General features: G+C 36.8%; 2 protein-coding genes across 2 annotated transcripts; one reads left to right on the forward strand and one right to left on the reverse strand.

The window, feature by feature from the left end:
• Positions 1-2,736: 2,736 nt before the first annotated feature.
• LOC121263026 (serine/threonine-protein kinase SAPK2-like) lies at positions 2,737-5,723 on the reverse strand. The gene is made up of 9 exons (XM_041165794.1): positions 5,291-5,723; positions 5,109-5,183; positions 4,566-4,667; positions 4,374-4,427; positions 4,171-4,263; positions 3,990-4,082; positions 3,783-3,887; positions 3,543-3,641; positions 2,737-3,158 (listed from the first exon to the last, which is right to left on the reverse strand). The coding sequence occupies exons 1-9, from the start codon at positions 5,408-5,410 to the stop codon at positions 2,886-2,888; spliced, it is 1,014 nt and encodes a 337-aa protein (XP_041021728.1). The 5' UTR covers positions 5,411-5,723; the 3' UTR covers positions 2,737-2,885.
• A 3,951-nt stretch (positions 5,724-9,674) lies between these two features.
• On the forward strand, positions 9,675-12,127 carry LOC121263085 (14-3-3-like protein). The gene is made up of 4 exons (XM_041165874.1): positions 9,675-10,389; positions 10,982-11,104; positions 11,648-11,764; positions 11,885-12,127. Exons 1-4 carry the CDS (start codon positions 9,904-9,906, stop codon positions 11,948-11,950), a joined length of 792 nt encoding a protein of 263 aa, XP_041021808.1. The 5' UTR covers positions 9,675-9,903; the 3' UTR covers positions 11,951-12,127.
• The last annotated feature ends 345 nt before the right edge of the window (positions 12,128-12,472 follow it).

Raw genomic sequence — 12,472 nt, forward strand, 5'->3', positions numbered from 1 at the left:
TATTTATTTATTTTTATTTTATTGACTGGTTATTTATTGGGCCAAGGCCCAGAAGCCCAGTGAAATTATTTGGATTTCAGCATCAGATCGTTGCATCCTCTTTTTCATATTTTCTTTTTATAATTTTTAAGACAAATTCTATTTAACAGTTATACACCACACCTGCTAGTCGGAAAAAAAAAAAAATAAAATAAAAAAAAATAAAAAAACCACATCAATAGGTGTATGGTATTAGATTACTAAGTAAAAGAACTCAATTTTTAAACATATTCTCTTTTCTTAAGTTTTATATTTCTTTCTTTTCTTTTTCTCTCAAAGATACAATGAGTAGGATTTCATTTTATTCATACACTAACATGAATCTTGCTTTACCCAATGACTACCATTGTTAACCGATGAAAACAAGCAAAAAGGGTATTTGAAAAGGAAAATGATTGGGTGACTCCCAAATGTGCATATTAAATATGCTTCTTTATGTATTTTATTTTTTTAATAGTTAAAAAAATGATTATTAGTGAATTTGAATTTTTTATTTTTTTTCTTAATGATTAAATATGTTTAAAAAATGTTCGAAAAAAAAATGTAATTGCACTAGGGGGCATATTTGTGGTGCACATATGGGAGTCATCTTAGCATCATCCATTTAAAAATAACGTCTATTAGAAAAGCTTATTTATAGACAAACAAGGTGATATGAATTAAGAAAATGCAATATAAGGTTATATAAATACAAAATATTCTATTCTGCTTACTAAAATAAGACAACTATACTCTACGATCATTGTATAGAGTCCATGACATGACAGAGCATTACTCAATCCAAATAGTATAGAATAATTATATTATCGAATCGGTGTATAAAGTATATTGAATAAATTATTTACATATTATAATTTAATTTAAAAAATAATTATTATAGATTAAATTTTATCTTTTTAAGTGATGTTAAGATGTGTTCTACAAACTAAGTTGAGAATATACCACACGCAGCATAATAAATGCGGCAAAAGTTGTTTGCTTTTTCAATCCAATCATTTATGAAAAACGATAACGTTACCTTCTTATTATTACCTATATACCTTTTTTTTATATTTGATTTTTTTAATTTTTAATTTTATTTAATAATTAAAAAAGTGAATATTAATAAAATTATATATTTTTTAATTTTTTTTAATTATTAAGAATGTTAAAAAATTATTTAAAAAAATAATATAAAAATAAAAAAATTTGAAATATGCTTAGTAGTAGATAACCTTATCACTGCCCATCATTTATTCCCTTTGCATCAAAGAACGAGCCGCATTGAAATTACCAAAGTCTTATCTCTGACTACTTATCACATTGAATTTTCCGAAACTTCGTACCAAAGTTTACCATGTACCAAGAAAACAGCATCAACACATACAGGTGTGGGTTCTTTCAACATTTTTGTAGTCTTGTTATTACCTAATAAGCTGTTTGTTTTGGCTGCTATAGTCATAATCGCAACCGAAGCATTATACTAATTAAAATCATATACAAGCTTAAAGATGGTTACTCAATCAAACTTTGAGGACAACTCCTGAACACAGATTCAACTTGAGTTTGTAAAGGATCGTTGTGCCCCAACTATTGTAGGGTCTACCATCTAAAGCATCAACCATTTGCATCACGGTAAGTGCAAAGCCAACTTGAATTGTGAGTGCTGCCAACCTTCTGTACACTCATTTCAAAACACATTAGAGAGTGAGGGAACAAAAAAGGCTCATCTCTTGGATTGGTGTAGGTGCAAGAACTAATCATCTTCACAACAACAATAAAGTTAAGCTTGTCTTGATAATAAATCTATTATCTTTAGTGAATATCAAGTATTGCTGAACTTACTATATTTGTTTTTAAAAAAATGCAATATGGTATAAAAAGCACAAGTCCATTATAAAGAATTTTTCGATCATTATGTGATAATATGATGTAGTTTTCTAGAAATTGTGCAGTCCCTTTCTTTCCGATCTTTATTTTATTTTTCGTTCATATTAAGGAGAAGTGTCAATCTACTGCCTTTCGAAGCCCAGCAAAAGCCATGCGCCCCATCATAGGATTTCTCAGCTACCAATCCTTTAGACGGCCGAAGAATACTGTCAAACAGAACAGCGGGTAAGTCACACACGCAGATCAAAGCGCATGTGAGATCCACGCGCCACCGCACTGAGAAGCACTTGTTGCCGCTATATGCAGCATTTCTAGGGCCAGCCACCTCGGATTATTCAAATCCAACCGACCTCCATACTCTTAAAGTTGCTTGTGCCCCCCACACTCTGCCACATCCCCTAACCGTCATCTTCTGACGATTCGATGGATCTCATGTTTGCCATCTACCTATAGTTTTATTTTTCCTAAACAAGGATCGTGGGAAAGAGGTAGTGGCAGTCACTTGTAGTCAGTTCATACCAGTAAAATGCACCACAAATATATTCATTGCAACTTTCAGTTATAATATAATAGTCTATTTATCAGATTATATCAAAACCGCTTTAAACGAATTCCTTTTGTGAGAAATGGATGAGGGTAAAGTCATTGACCCCATATCCCCTTTTTTTTCTTTTTCTTTTTTCGTGTTATATTTGCTAGTTTGGGTCGAATGTTGGGGCCTCCCACTCTGTCAACTATTGTATCCTATAACTCCTATATATATATATATATATATATATATATATATATCTCTTTGCTTAGAAGAAGGGGAAAAAAAAGGCGAAACAGAAATTTTTTCATCGAGGAAACTACGAAAAGCAAGTATTACACGATGACATGAATAGCCCTTTTCTCTGCTCAAACTGCAGGACAGATTCTACAATAAGGAGTGGTAAAAACAAAACCACAACAAACATGAGTTTTATCTACCCTACAACTCATAGTGGGCACACAAAATCACCACTTGTTTCTATATCTTCAAGATCTGCATCAGCATCTAAGTCAAGATCGATGCTTCCTCCGAGGATATGCGCGCCAACCTCGGGGACCGCAAGAGGTTTCATTGCCTCTTGAATAATAGACAATACTTCCTCGATGCTCTGTGAGGGGTTATTTACATCATTACTCTGCCAGCTTCCTCCTTCCATTAGTTCTACAGGCAAGTTCTTTAAGAACCATGGGTGGTTTTTAATTTCTGGGATAGTTATTCTCTGCAAAGGAGCAAGGACAGAGCATGAAGAGAAAACTGAGAGATACACATTAGCAGGAGATGAGGCCTGGCTTAGCATTTGTCAACAACAAACAAGTGATTTGGGTAGGAACTGACACTCAGCACCGTAAAATTATTGGGTTGATAAATTAAAAACCTCAACATTTATTAAAGATCATATGGGGGTACATGATGAGACTTGAACATCTTCACGGCCAAAGAGAAGAAAAATCCTAAACTTGAAAACATGTATCTTGGTCTTTTAGTGCTTATGCAAAAAGGATAACTACAGTTGGGTATATGGAATGCAATTCCAACACCAAATTTGGCAAAAGCAGGCTGTCTTGTGGGCAAACCAAACCAAACCAAATTTAACTGAGCTTACCTTTTCGGGGTTGGCAACGAATATCCGAGATAGAAGATGTCTACATTCCATGGAAACTTGGACAAAATCAGGAATTTCATAGTGGACACTAAGTATCCGCTGCCATAAGCCATAACATTCAAATTAGGACTCCAAAATAGAAAAGACAACTCACGTTTGTACCATCGATATGGTAGTGGGATAGAAAATAAGAAAGGGACTAAAGGGGAGAGGTTGAAAAGATTATGCTTTAATATTCACCCCAATTGTTTTTCTGAAGTTTCTCGGATCATTAGGATCTCCAAATGGATAAGCCCCAACTAGCATCACATATAAGGTGACACCAGAGGACCAAACATCTGCAATCTATATAGATCACAAGGATTAGCTATAGATAATAGGTGCCAAGTGGCGGAAAAGAAAAGTAATAATTCAATGGATAAGGAAAAAGAAAGAACCAAATATCACCTTTCCATCATATTCTTTCTTAGACAAGACCTCAGGTGCAATGTACGCTGGTGTCCCTACAGTAGACTTCGGTTGTGAATGGAACACAGATGACTACAAACATGAGGTAAAAGGATTAGTAATCAAATTCCAATGAACATAAGGCTCTTGTGTATTTGGTTGGACTGGTGAACGCCATTACCTTTGAGTACCCAAAATCACATATTTTAACACATGGTGCTGTGCTGCCATCTAAGAGTGTATTTTCAAGTTTAAGATCTCTATGACAGATTTGCTGCAATGCATGTACACACAATAAAAGATCATATATACATAAATAAAAAGTTGGATTAAAAGGTCACAACACACATTTATACACCCCCAAAGAAGGGTCACAACTCTTACCATTGAATGACAGTAGCTGACCCCCGATATCAGTTGCTGAAAGAAAAACCTTGACTAATACAAGAAAAAAAAAAGATATGTGAGGAATGATTCTATAGTTTTATCACAGTTATTATTTATAAATGTTTCTAAAACAGAATGATTCGGCCATCACTGGACACACAAAAAACCTCATGTTTTGTCGCAGAATACCTCATTTTCACTAAATCTACCAGCATTGCATATCCTCTCAAAGAGTTCACCTCCAGCAGCATACTCCATTACTATAGCTAAATGTGTTGGCGTTAGCAGGACCTGCAACAATCATTTGAGTTCTTCAAATAAAAACCCTACCCGGAAATGGACAAAATAATGACAAAACCTTACCCCTCCCAAAACCTTTTGATTCTCCCTTTTATGCCACATGTATCTTATTTTGATACCAAGAAATGGCTTTTACAAATCTAGAAATAATGAAAGTGCAGGACTATATGATCCATCATGCATAAAAACTACTTTCTCCGTAAGCAATCAAGCAGGAACAAGCATCATATTCTGATAGATACGAGGTTTTGCTCTAAAATTAAAAAATGATCACCCACTGCTCGTAAAAGGTATTACTCCGAGAGATCGTTATCAATAAACTTGGTACGGTCCATCTTCATTAAAAAAATAATAAATAAATTATCACCCAAAACTGCAAATAATATTCACTGTTACTATGTTGAAAGAAAATCGGCACAATAGATTTCATACCTCTTTGAATCTAACAATATTAGGATGCTTCAATGACCTATGGTTCATGATTTCCCTTTGAACATGTTCATCAATCTGCAACATTAAGAAATCCCCTTAATCAAGCAGAAACCAGAACCCGTATAAGAAGCAAATAGAAAGAAACAAATAAAAGAATTAAAAGGCCGAGAGAAGAAGCAGACCTTGTGGCCTCTCTCAATAAACTTAACAGCAAAGAGTTCTCCGGTCCACCTATCTTTAACCAGCTTGGCTACTCCAAAATTCCCAGACCCAATTTCTTTCAGAATCTCATACCGTTCCATAGCTTCAAAATATCCAAAAGAAGACGAGCCAAAGCAATATCTATTCCCCCCAGCTACCCACTGTCTTGTTTCCCTACCCTACCTTGTTTACTTGACGAAACCAGAGGACCAATAAAACATAAAAGAAAAACAAAGCTCCAGCGGCAGAGGTTTAGGCCCAATTGCCAGTTGTAGCTGAGCTCGTGTTCTCATCAACTTTGACTGCCGTGAAACTTGGGAGAAGCTGGGGAGAGAGAGATTTGACACGTTCAAAATATGGTGCAGATTGGACGAAAATTGACAAATTGTAGTCGGTGCTGAAGGATGAGAAAATTCTCTTCACAGTAAAAATTGGCCACGGGCCCACGGACAAAATGACTTGGATGACTACAAGGCTACAAGCCAGTGTTTGGTGGCATGGGAATTTTTTTTTGAAAAGATTTTTTATTTTCCTTTTGAGTCGGTGGTTTGAATAATGAGTAAATTGAGATAATTTATAAATAATAATAAAATTATTAATTAAAATTTTTTAGATATAGAGGTGAAAATTTTTTATTTTAGATGAAAGTTTAAGATATTATTTTTTAATATTATTATTTTTTTATATTTAAAAAAGTTAAATTGAGATTTAAAAAACTTGAATTATTTATTATATATTGTTTAAAAATTTAAAAAAATTATAATTATGAGATAAGAATTTTGTGTCTCATCCCACTTGCCAACTCTATTAGGGCTGCAACCCGACCTGAAACAACTGAGTTTGCACCCGACCCGACTCGACCTGAGCAAATAGAGATCAAGTCGAACCCGTATGACCCGACATTCACCACAGAGGGCCAAAAAAAAAAAATCTGCGTTCTTCACTTCTACATCGATGTACAAAATATTTCTATCATCTGTATGATTTGATCATAATATCAAATTATCAATCTCAGATCAATATCCTAAAAAACAAAAAATGAAAAGCGCAGTTTTTTTATTATACATTGTATACCTTCTGCAATGTCTGAAGACCTCAAAAATGCCATATGAAGACATTGCGAACAATACTTATCAATCAAAATCTGTCACATTCTATTATAATTGATGGGGTTCAAAACCAACAAAATATAAAAAGTCGCGAATCAAGAGATGTTTCTGGATCTGGGGAAACCTTCATCTCCATACTTTCTTCTACTCGTAAAAACAAAACGTATGAAGCCCATTAATTCAGATCCAAACGTTAAAGCAAGTAATGCAAACCCCACAGCCATGGCACAGTTCTGCGGGGCCAAAGCATAAGATGAACTACAAGGACAGCTACTTGAGTAGCACCTTCTGCATCTTGGGAAACAAACAAAAAGAGAGAGAGAGAGAGAGAGAGGAAAAACCGTCGCCAACGGCCAAAATGTGAGGGCTTCATTCCCTTCCATCGCCAAGGGCTGCAGTGATACCACCGCCGTCAGCATCGACGTGAACAAGAAACAGCCACCACCGGCGACATATGTTAAGAAGGAGAAGCAGCCGCAGCAGTCGAGGTCACCGCAGTTCGCACAGGACTTGGATGGGCTGAACTGCTTCAAGACTCTCATCTCGTCCGTAGCGTCTTTTTGCTACATATAGAGAGAGAGAGAGAGAGAGAGAGAGAGAGCAGGGCTAGGGTTTGTGCTGAATAGAAAGAAGAGAAGGGGGCTGCGGTTTCATCAGTTTCATCCGCTTAAAAGTGGGTTGGACAACCCGCATCTAATTTTAATCCGATTTTATGTGGGTTGATCGGATCGGTTTTATCGGGTGGGTCGGGCTTTTTGTGTTTTTGCACAGGCCTAAAACCTATCAGAGAGATGAAGAGATGAGATGAGATGAAAACTTCCATATATAAACGGCCCTTAAATATCCATTAAATTTTCTTAGAGCAAAAATTATTTTAGTAGTTAATCCAACTAATTACAAGCAATATTGTTTTTTATCGTTTCTTTATTATGTTGATGTGATATTAAACTATATAAATTTATAAAATATGACCGATGTGATTACAAGTAATATATGTGAAGAATATTTCCTTTTTTATGAGTTATTTTATTGTTATTATTGTTTACTGTTTTCCCTTAAATGTCAATATACTCGAATATCGGTCTCATTCAAACCTCTGTGATTGTTTAGTAAACTTCGACACGAGTAATTTGCACCAAATTGCCATTAAACCATCTAAATAGATAGGTGTGTATTTGCGTCTGTGTATGTATAAATGTGCATGACACATCTTCTAGGGTCATTTTGTATTGCATACACATACACCGCACATATTTTAAGAGTCATCTTACTACAAACTAATATGTAAGACACATCATCCATACGTTAATATGACATGATTTGATTTATCGAAAATATTTTTAGTTATATTTTTTATAAATAAAATATTAACATTTCAACAATATAAAATTGCGTTTTTCTACCTACAAATTAGTTTTTGGCATATCTGGCATCTAACATACCATGTCATACCAGCCTAACTAAAAAAAAAAATTCATTTTACGTGACAATTCAAGGGTCAACGTATGGTGCTCCACTAACGTGAATTAGGTCATTTGCACATCTGTCTCCTTCGGCACAGCATAGCCTGGGCAAGAATGGACATATCAAATGAACTAATGTACACTTGATCATCAATGATTTACATGAATCAATCAATCTTTAGTAATTATTAGGTAATTTATGTTGGGGTATATTTGGAAATTGGTTTTGGAGCTGAAAATCGAGAAATTGAGTGTTTGCCCGACGTGCGCCCGAGCGTAGCTTAACCCGTGAGGTCGCTCGATGTGCACTCGATAGTGAGTTTGAGCGAAGCTCAACCCATGAGTTTACTCGAGTCCCGCGTGACAGTGAGCTCGAGCGAGACACAGACCCTTGTGTTCACTAGACGTGTGCTCGATGCATGCTCGACATGCTGCTCGAGCGAATAATGCAGTTTTTGTCAGATTAGGGTTTCCAGTATTGTTTGCTATATATGTCATATTTGAATTGTTTTGTACGACTTTTAGTATATTTTGAAATAGAACTATTGTCAAGTGAGTACATATTGTGTAGGAGAGAAAATGGCCATAAAGAGTGTGAGTTGAGACTGAGTGATTATAATCTCCCATGGTTAATAAGATTTCTGCAGTTCTGTGGACGTAGGCAAGTTCCTGAATCACATATATTGTGTATCGTGTACTTCATCATGACTGCTTTTACTTTATTTGTCATTGTTAATGTGTGTGTTTTGTACAACATCACGCAACAATTTATTATAACCAAGAAAAGAAGGGATATATAGAGTAGTCTAGAAATAAGTAGATCAAGTCCTTCCAAGCTCTTCAGAATATGGTGGAGACAACACATCCAAGATAGCACAAGGAGTAAACGCAGTGAAAGAATGAGTGTTACCACCACTACAGAATGAATGTTGCTCACCATGTCAACACAAATTTAACAGGACACAACAAGCATTAGTAAACATCATGTGCTAAAAATACCGTTCTTACAGAAATTTTATTCTTGGTGTCTTACATGATTGGCAGCCAGAATTCAGCAATTTCAGCCAGTCGTAAGCTTGGACATGAAGTATAAACAGAACCATAGAGAAGTTTGCTGAAGACTGTCATCCCAGGGTGATCATGAAGACGAAACACCGTGCGCGCCTGCTGGGAAGCAAGATACGCCTATCCGACTAATTACCCAGCCCGTAACTGAGTCCCGTAGTTTGGTAACTATAATATGGCGCATCACCGTATCCATAAAGAACCGTCATCCAAATACTTCCGAAGCAGTTGGGCCATTTCTACCCGTTTTACTTTTACAGGCCTCCGCCTTCCTTGGTACCTGGCCCGAAGGTCAGAAAAGGCCTGAATTCAAACCAGTACCAATAAAAAATAAATAAAACTTGAATAAACCCAAAAAGATTTTAAAAGCAGCCGTATCTTGAGAAAACCCAGCTTTGTCATACTTTTCCTGCTCCTCCCTTCTTCTTCTTCTCTCTCTTTCACATTATATAGGATTTTTCTCTCTACTCCTCATTTATTATATAGTATATGAATAAAGAGTTTTAATTTATAGATAAAATCTTGAATTAGTCCACTTTATTTTATATTTAATAATGATAACCTGAATATAGACTCAAAAATCAAGGTATTCTAATGCTGCGTTACATCATATATAACATAGATCTAAAAGAAGTATTATATATGTGAACCGGTTTGTAATAAATAAATAAAAAAAAAAGAAAAAGAAGCTCTTATTTATAAGCTGCAGCATCCAAAACCAGCAACTCGTGAAATAACCTCAACTCCCTTGAGATCCAACGGCTCACAGTTCGTCCATACAATCGAACTTTGAACGCAATTATCGCTCCCAGTAGCCCCCAAAAAAGGACACCCTTTCCTCCACCAATTTACTGTTAAAAGCTCGCGTCGACCCCCCAAATTTCCCCAACCCAGATCTAAAGTGCTCTAAACTCCTCTTTCCCTCTTGCTCTTTCTCTCTCACATTGAATCAAGAAAATGGCGGTGGCACCCTCAGCTCGCGAAGAGAACGTGTACATGGCGAAGCTGGCCGAGCAGGCCGAACGCTACGAGGAGATGGTGGAGTTCATGGAGAAGGTCACGGCCTCAGCGGAGAACGAGGAGCTGTCCGTGGAGGAACGTAACCTCCTCTCCGTGGCCTACAAGAACGTGATCGGAGCGCGCCGAGCCTCCTGGCGCATCATCTCCTCCATCGAGCAGAAGGAGGAGAGTCGAGGCAACGAAGACCACGTCGCCACCATCTGCGACTACCGATCCAAGATCGAGTCCGAGCTCTCCTCCATCTGCGACGGCATCCTCAAGCTCCTCGACACGCGCCTCATTCCCTCCGCCTCCGCCGGCGACTCCAAGGTCTTCTACCTCAAGATGAAGGGCGATTACCACAGGTACTTGGCAGAGTTCAAGACCGGAGCCGACCGCAAGGAGGCCGCCGAGAGCACCCTCACTGCCTACAAATCCGCTCAGGTCACTCTAATTTCTCATCATTTTGCTTTTGTTCCTTTCTATTAGGCTTTCAGATTTCTTTCTTACATTCTCTATTATACTGTATCTATCATCTGTTTGTCACGTTTAAGCAGTCTATTTGGCTTGTCTTAGTGCTCGTTAAAGATCTGTTATCATTCACTATTTATATCGGCATTGGCGCTGAATTTGAATTCCTTGATATTTGGTTGACTTTGTGATAAATCTAGATATTCATGCAAAAAAAAGATACAGGAACTTGAGGATTGACTGTTTGATAATATTTCATTTTCATTTTTTTTACGTGAACCTATGAGCGTCTATCATACAAATGCTTTTGCTTATGTCGGTTTTTGTTTAAGATTCTACATATGCATATGGTTTCTATTTCAAATTAGTGCGATTTTATTTTGTGCAGACGTTTTTGCGAGTATCATTCCGCTCTCTCTCTCTCTCTCTCTTTTGTGTGTGTTTTTGATAAAGTATTTGTCATTTTGATTCCATGCTTGAGTTTTGGTTCCGTGATAACTATAATCCTGGTCTAATTCCCACTCCTTCTGTTATATACTTACTGAATAGAGGTTTCTGTCTGCAGGATATCGCAAACGCGGAGTTGGCTCCTACACATCCAATCCGGCTTGGACTTGCTCTGAACTTCTCTGTATTTCACTACGAGATTCTGAATTCCCCCGATCGTGCTTGCAGCCTTGCTAAACAGGTTGAGGAATCTGAACTTTATCTCACTTTTCATGCATTTTTTTCTTTTAGACTGTTTATCTGCACGCTAAGGAGGTATTATTGTTGATTGAAATGAAAATTATTTTACCTAATTTTTTGTTGGTTCTCCAACTCTTTCAAATAAATGACGAGTTCTTTCTTGTTGAATCTGGTGATTTGTGTTGCTTTGACGAGTAATTATTAGGTACTCCCAGAGTATGGACACGTGATACTCATATCCTATTATACGATACTATATCAATTAAAATTGATATTTACATAAGTAATTTTAATTATATGACATGTTGTAATAAGATGAGAGTACCATGTCTCCTGTGCTCCGGGGTACCTAATAATTTGCCTGCTTTGACCATTAGTTATTGGAATGCTCTACCTTGGTAGAGCCTAACAGTAATATTTGTTCAAAGCAACCAAATAAAATATAATTGATACGACCTTGCTTATTTTTGGTTTTCAATTGTTAGTTTCATGTAAGTTCTTTTAATCTCTGTTACCAAGTACTTCTCTTTCCTGTGCAAATCAGGCTTTTGATGAAGCAATTGCTGAGTTGGATACCCTGGGCGAGGAGTCATACAAGGATAGCACTTTGATCATGCAACTTCTCCGTGACAACCTCACTCTTTGGAGCTCCGACATGCAGGTTTTTGAGTTTGATACTCTTTGGTTATTCTTTTTTATGTTTTTCCTCTTGTGCTTCACTGTTGATTTATCTATTAATTTTTGTTTTGATTCTGACGTAATATTTCTGGTTTTGATGTAGGATGATGGGGCAGATGAGATCAAAGATGCAGCACCCAAACCCGATGAACAGCAGGGAGCTCATTGAACTATGGACGAGAGTTCAACTTCTCCTCTATGTGTTTTTTAATTGGAGAAGGAGAGAAGGTGCTTGTTATTAATTTCACCGTTTCTGAGTTTTTAGGCCGCCTTGTTTATTGGTACCAATATGGTGGACATACCAAATCCTTTTAGCTTGTCTTATCAAATTATAAGCGTTTGTGGATGCGCCTGCATTTTTGAAAGCATATTGTCTATCATTAGCTTCTTATCATGTTTGGTTTTCTCCCTTGCGGGAATTGATCGATCCATAAAAATGGGTGTGTCTGGCTGTAGTTTGATTAGCATCATATTCTGACAGATTAGATTCCTGTCTACCCACCATGATCGTAGTTTACTGATTTCCAGAGTATTAGTATGAACCAGCCCATTGTTGGTTGTGCTCGCAATCAATGCCGCTAGTGAGTTAGACTAGTTTAATTTCCGTTGTGTAGGTGCCACTTGCTTCGAGTCTTGCAATCTATGGAAAACTGGATCTTTACCCTTCCCTGAAATTCGTCGTAGCCTTTGA

This window comes from Juglans microcarpa x Juglans regia, chromosome 4S (genome assembly GCF_004785595.1).
Source record: "Juglans microcarpa x Juglans regia isolate MS1-56 chromosome 4S, Jm3101_v1.0, whole genome shotgun sequence".
Classification (NCBI taxonomy): Eukaryota; Viridiplantae; Streptophyta; class Magnoliopsida; order Fagales; family Juglandaceae; genus Juglans; species Juglans microcarpa x Juglans regia.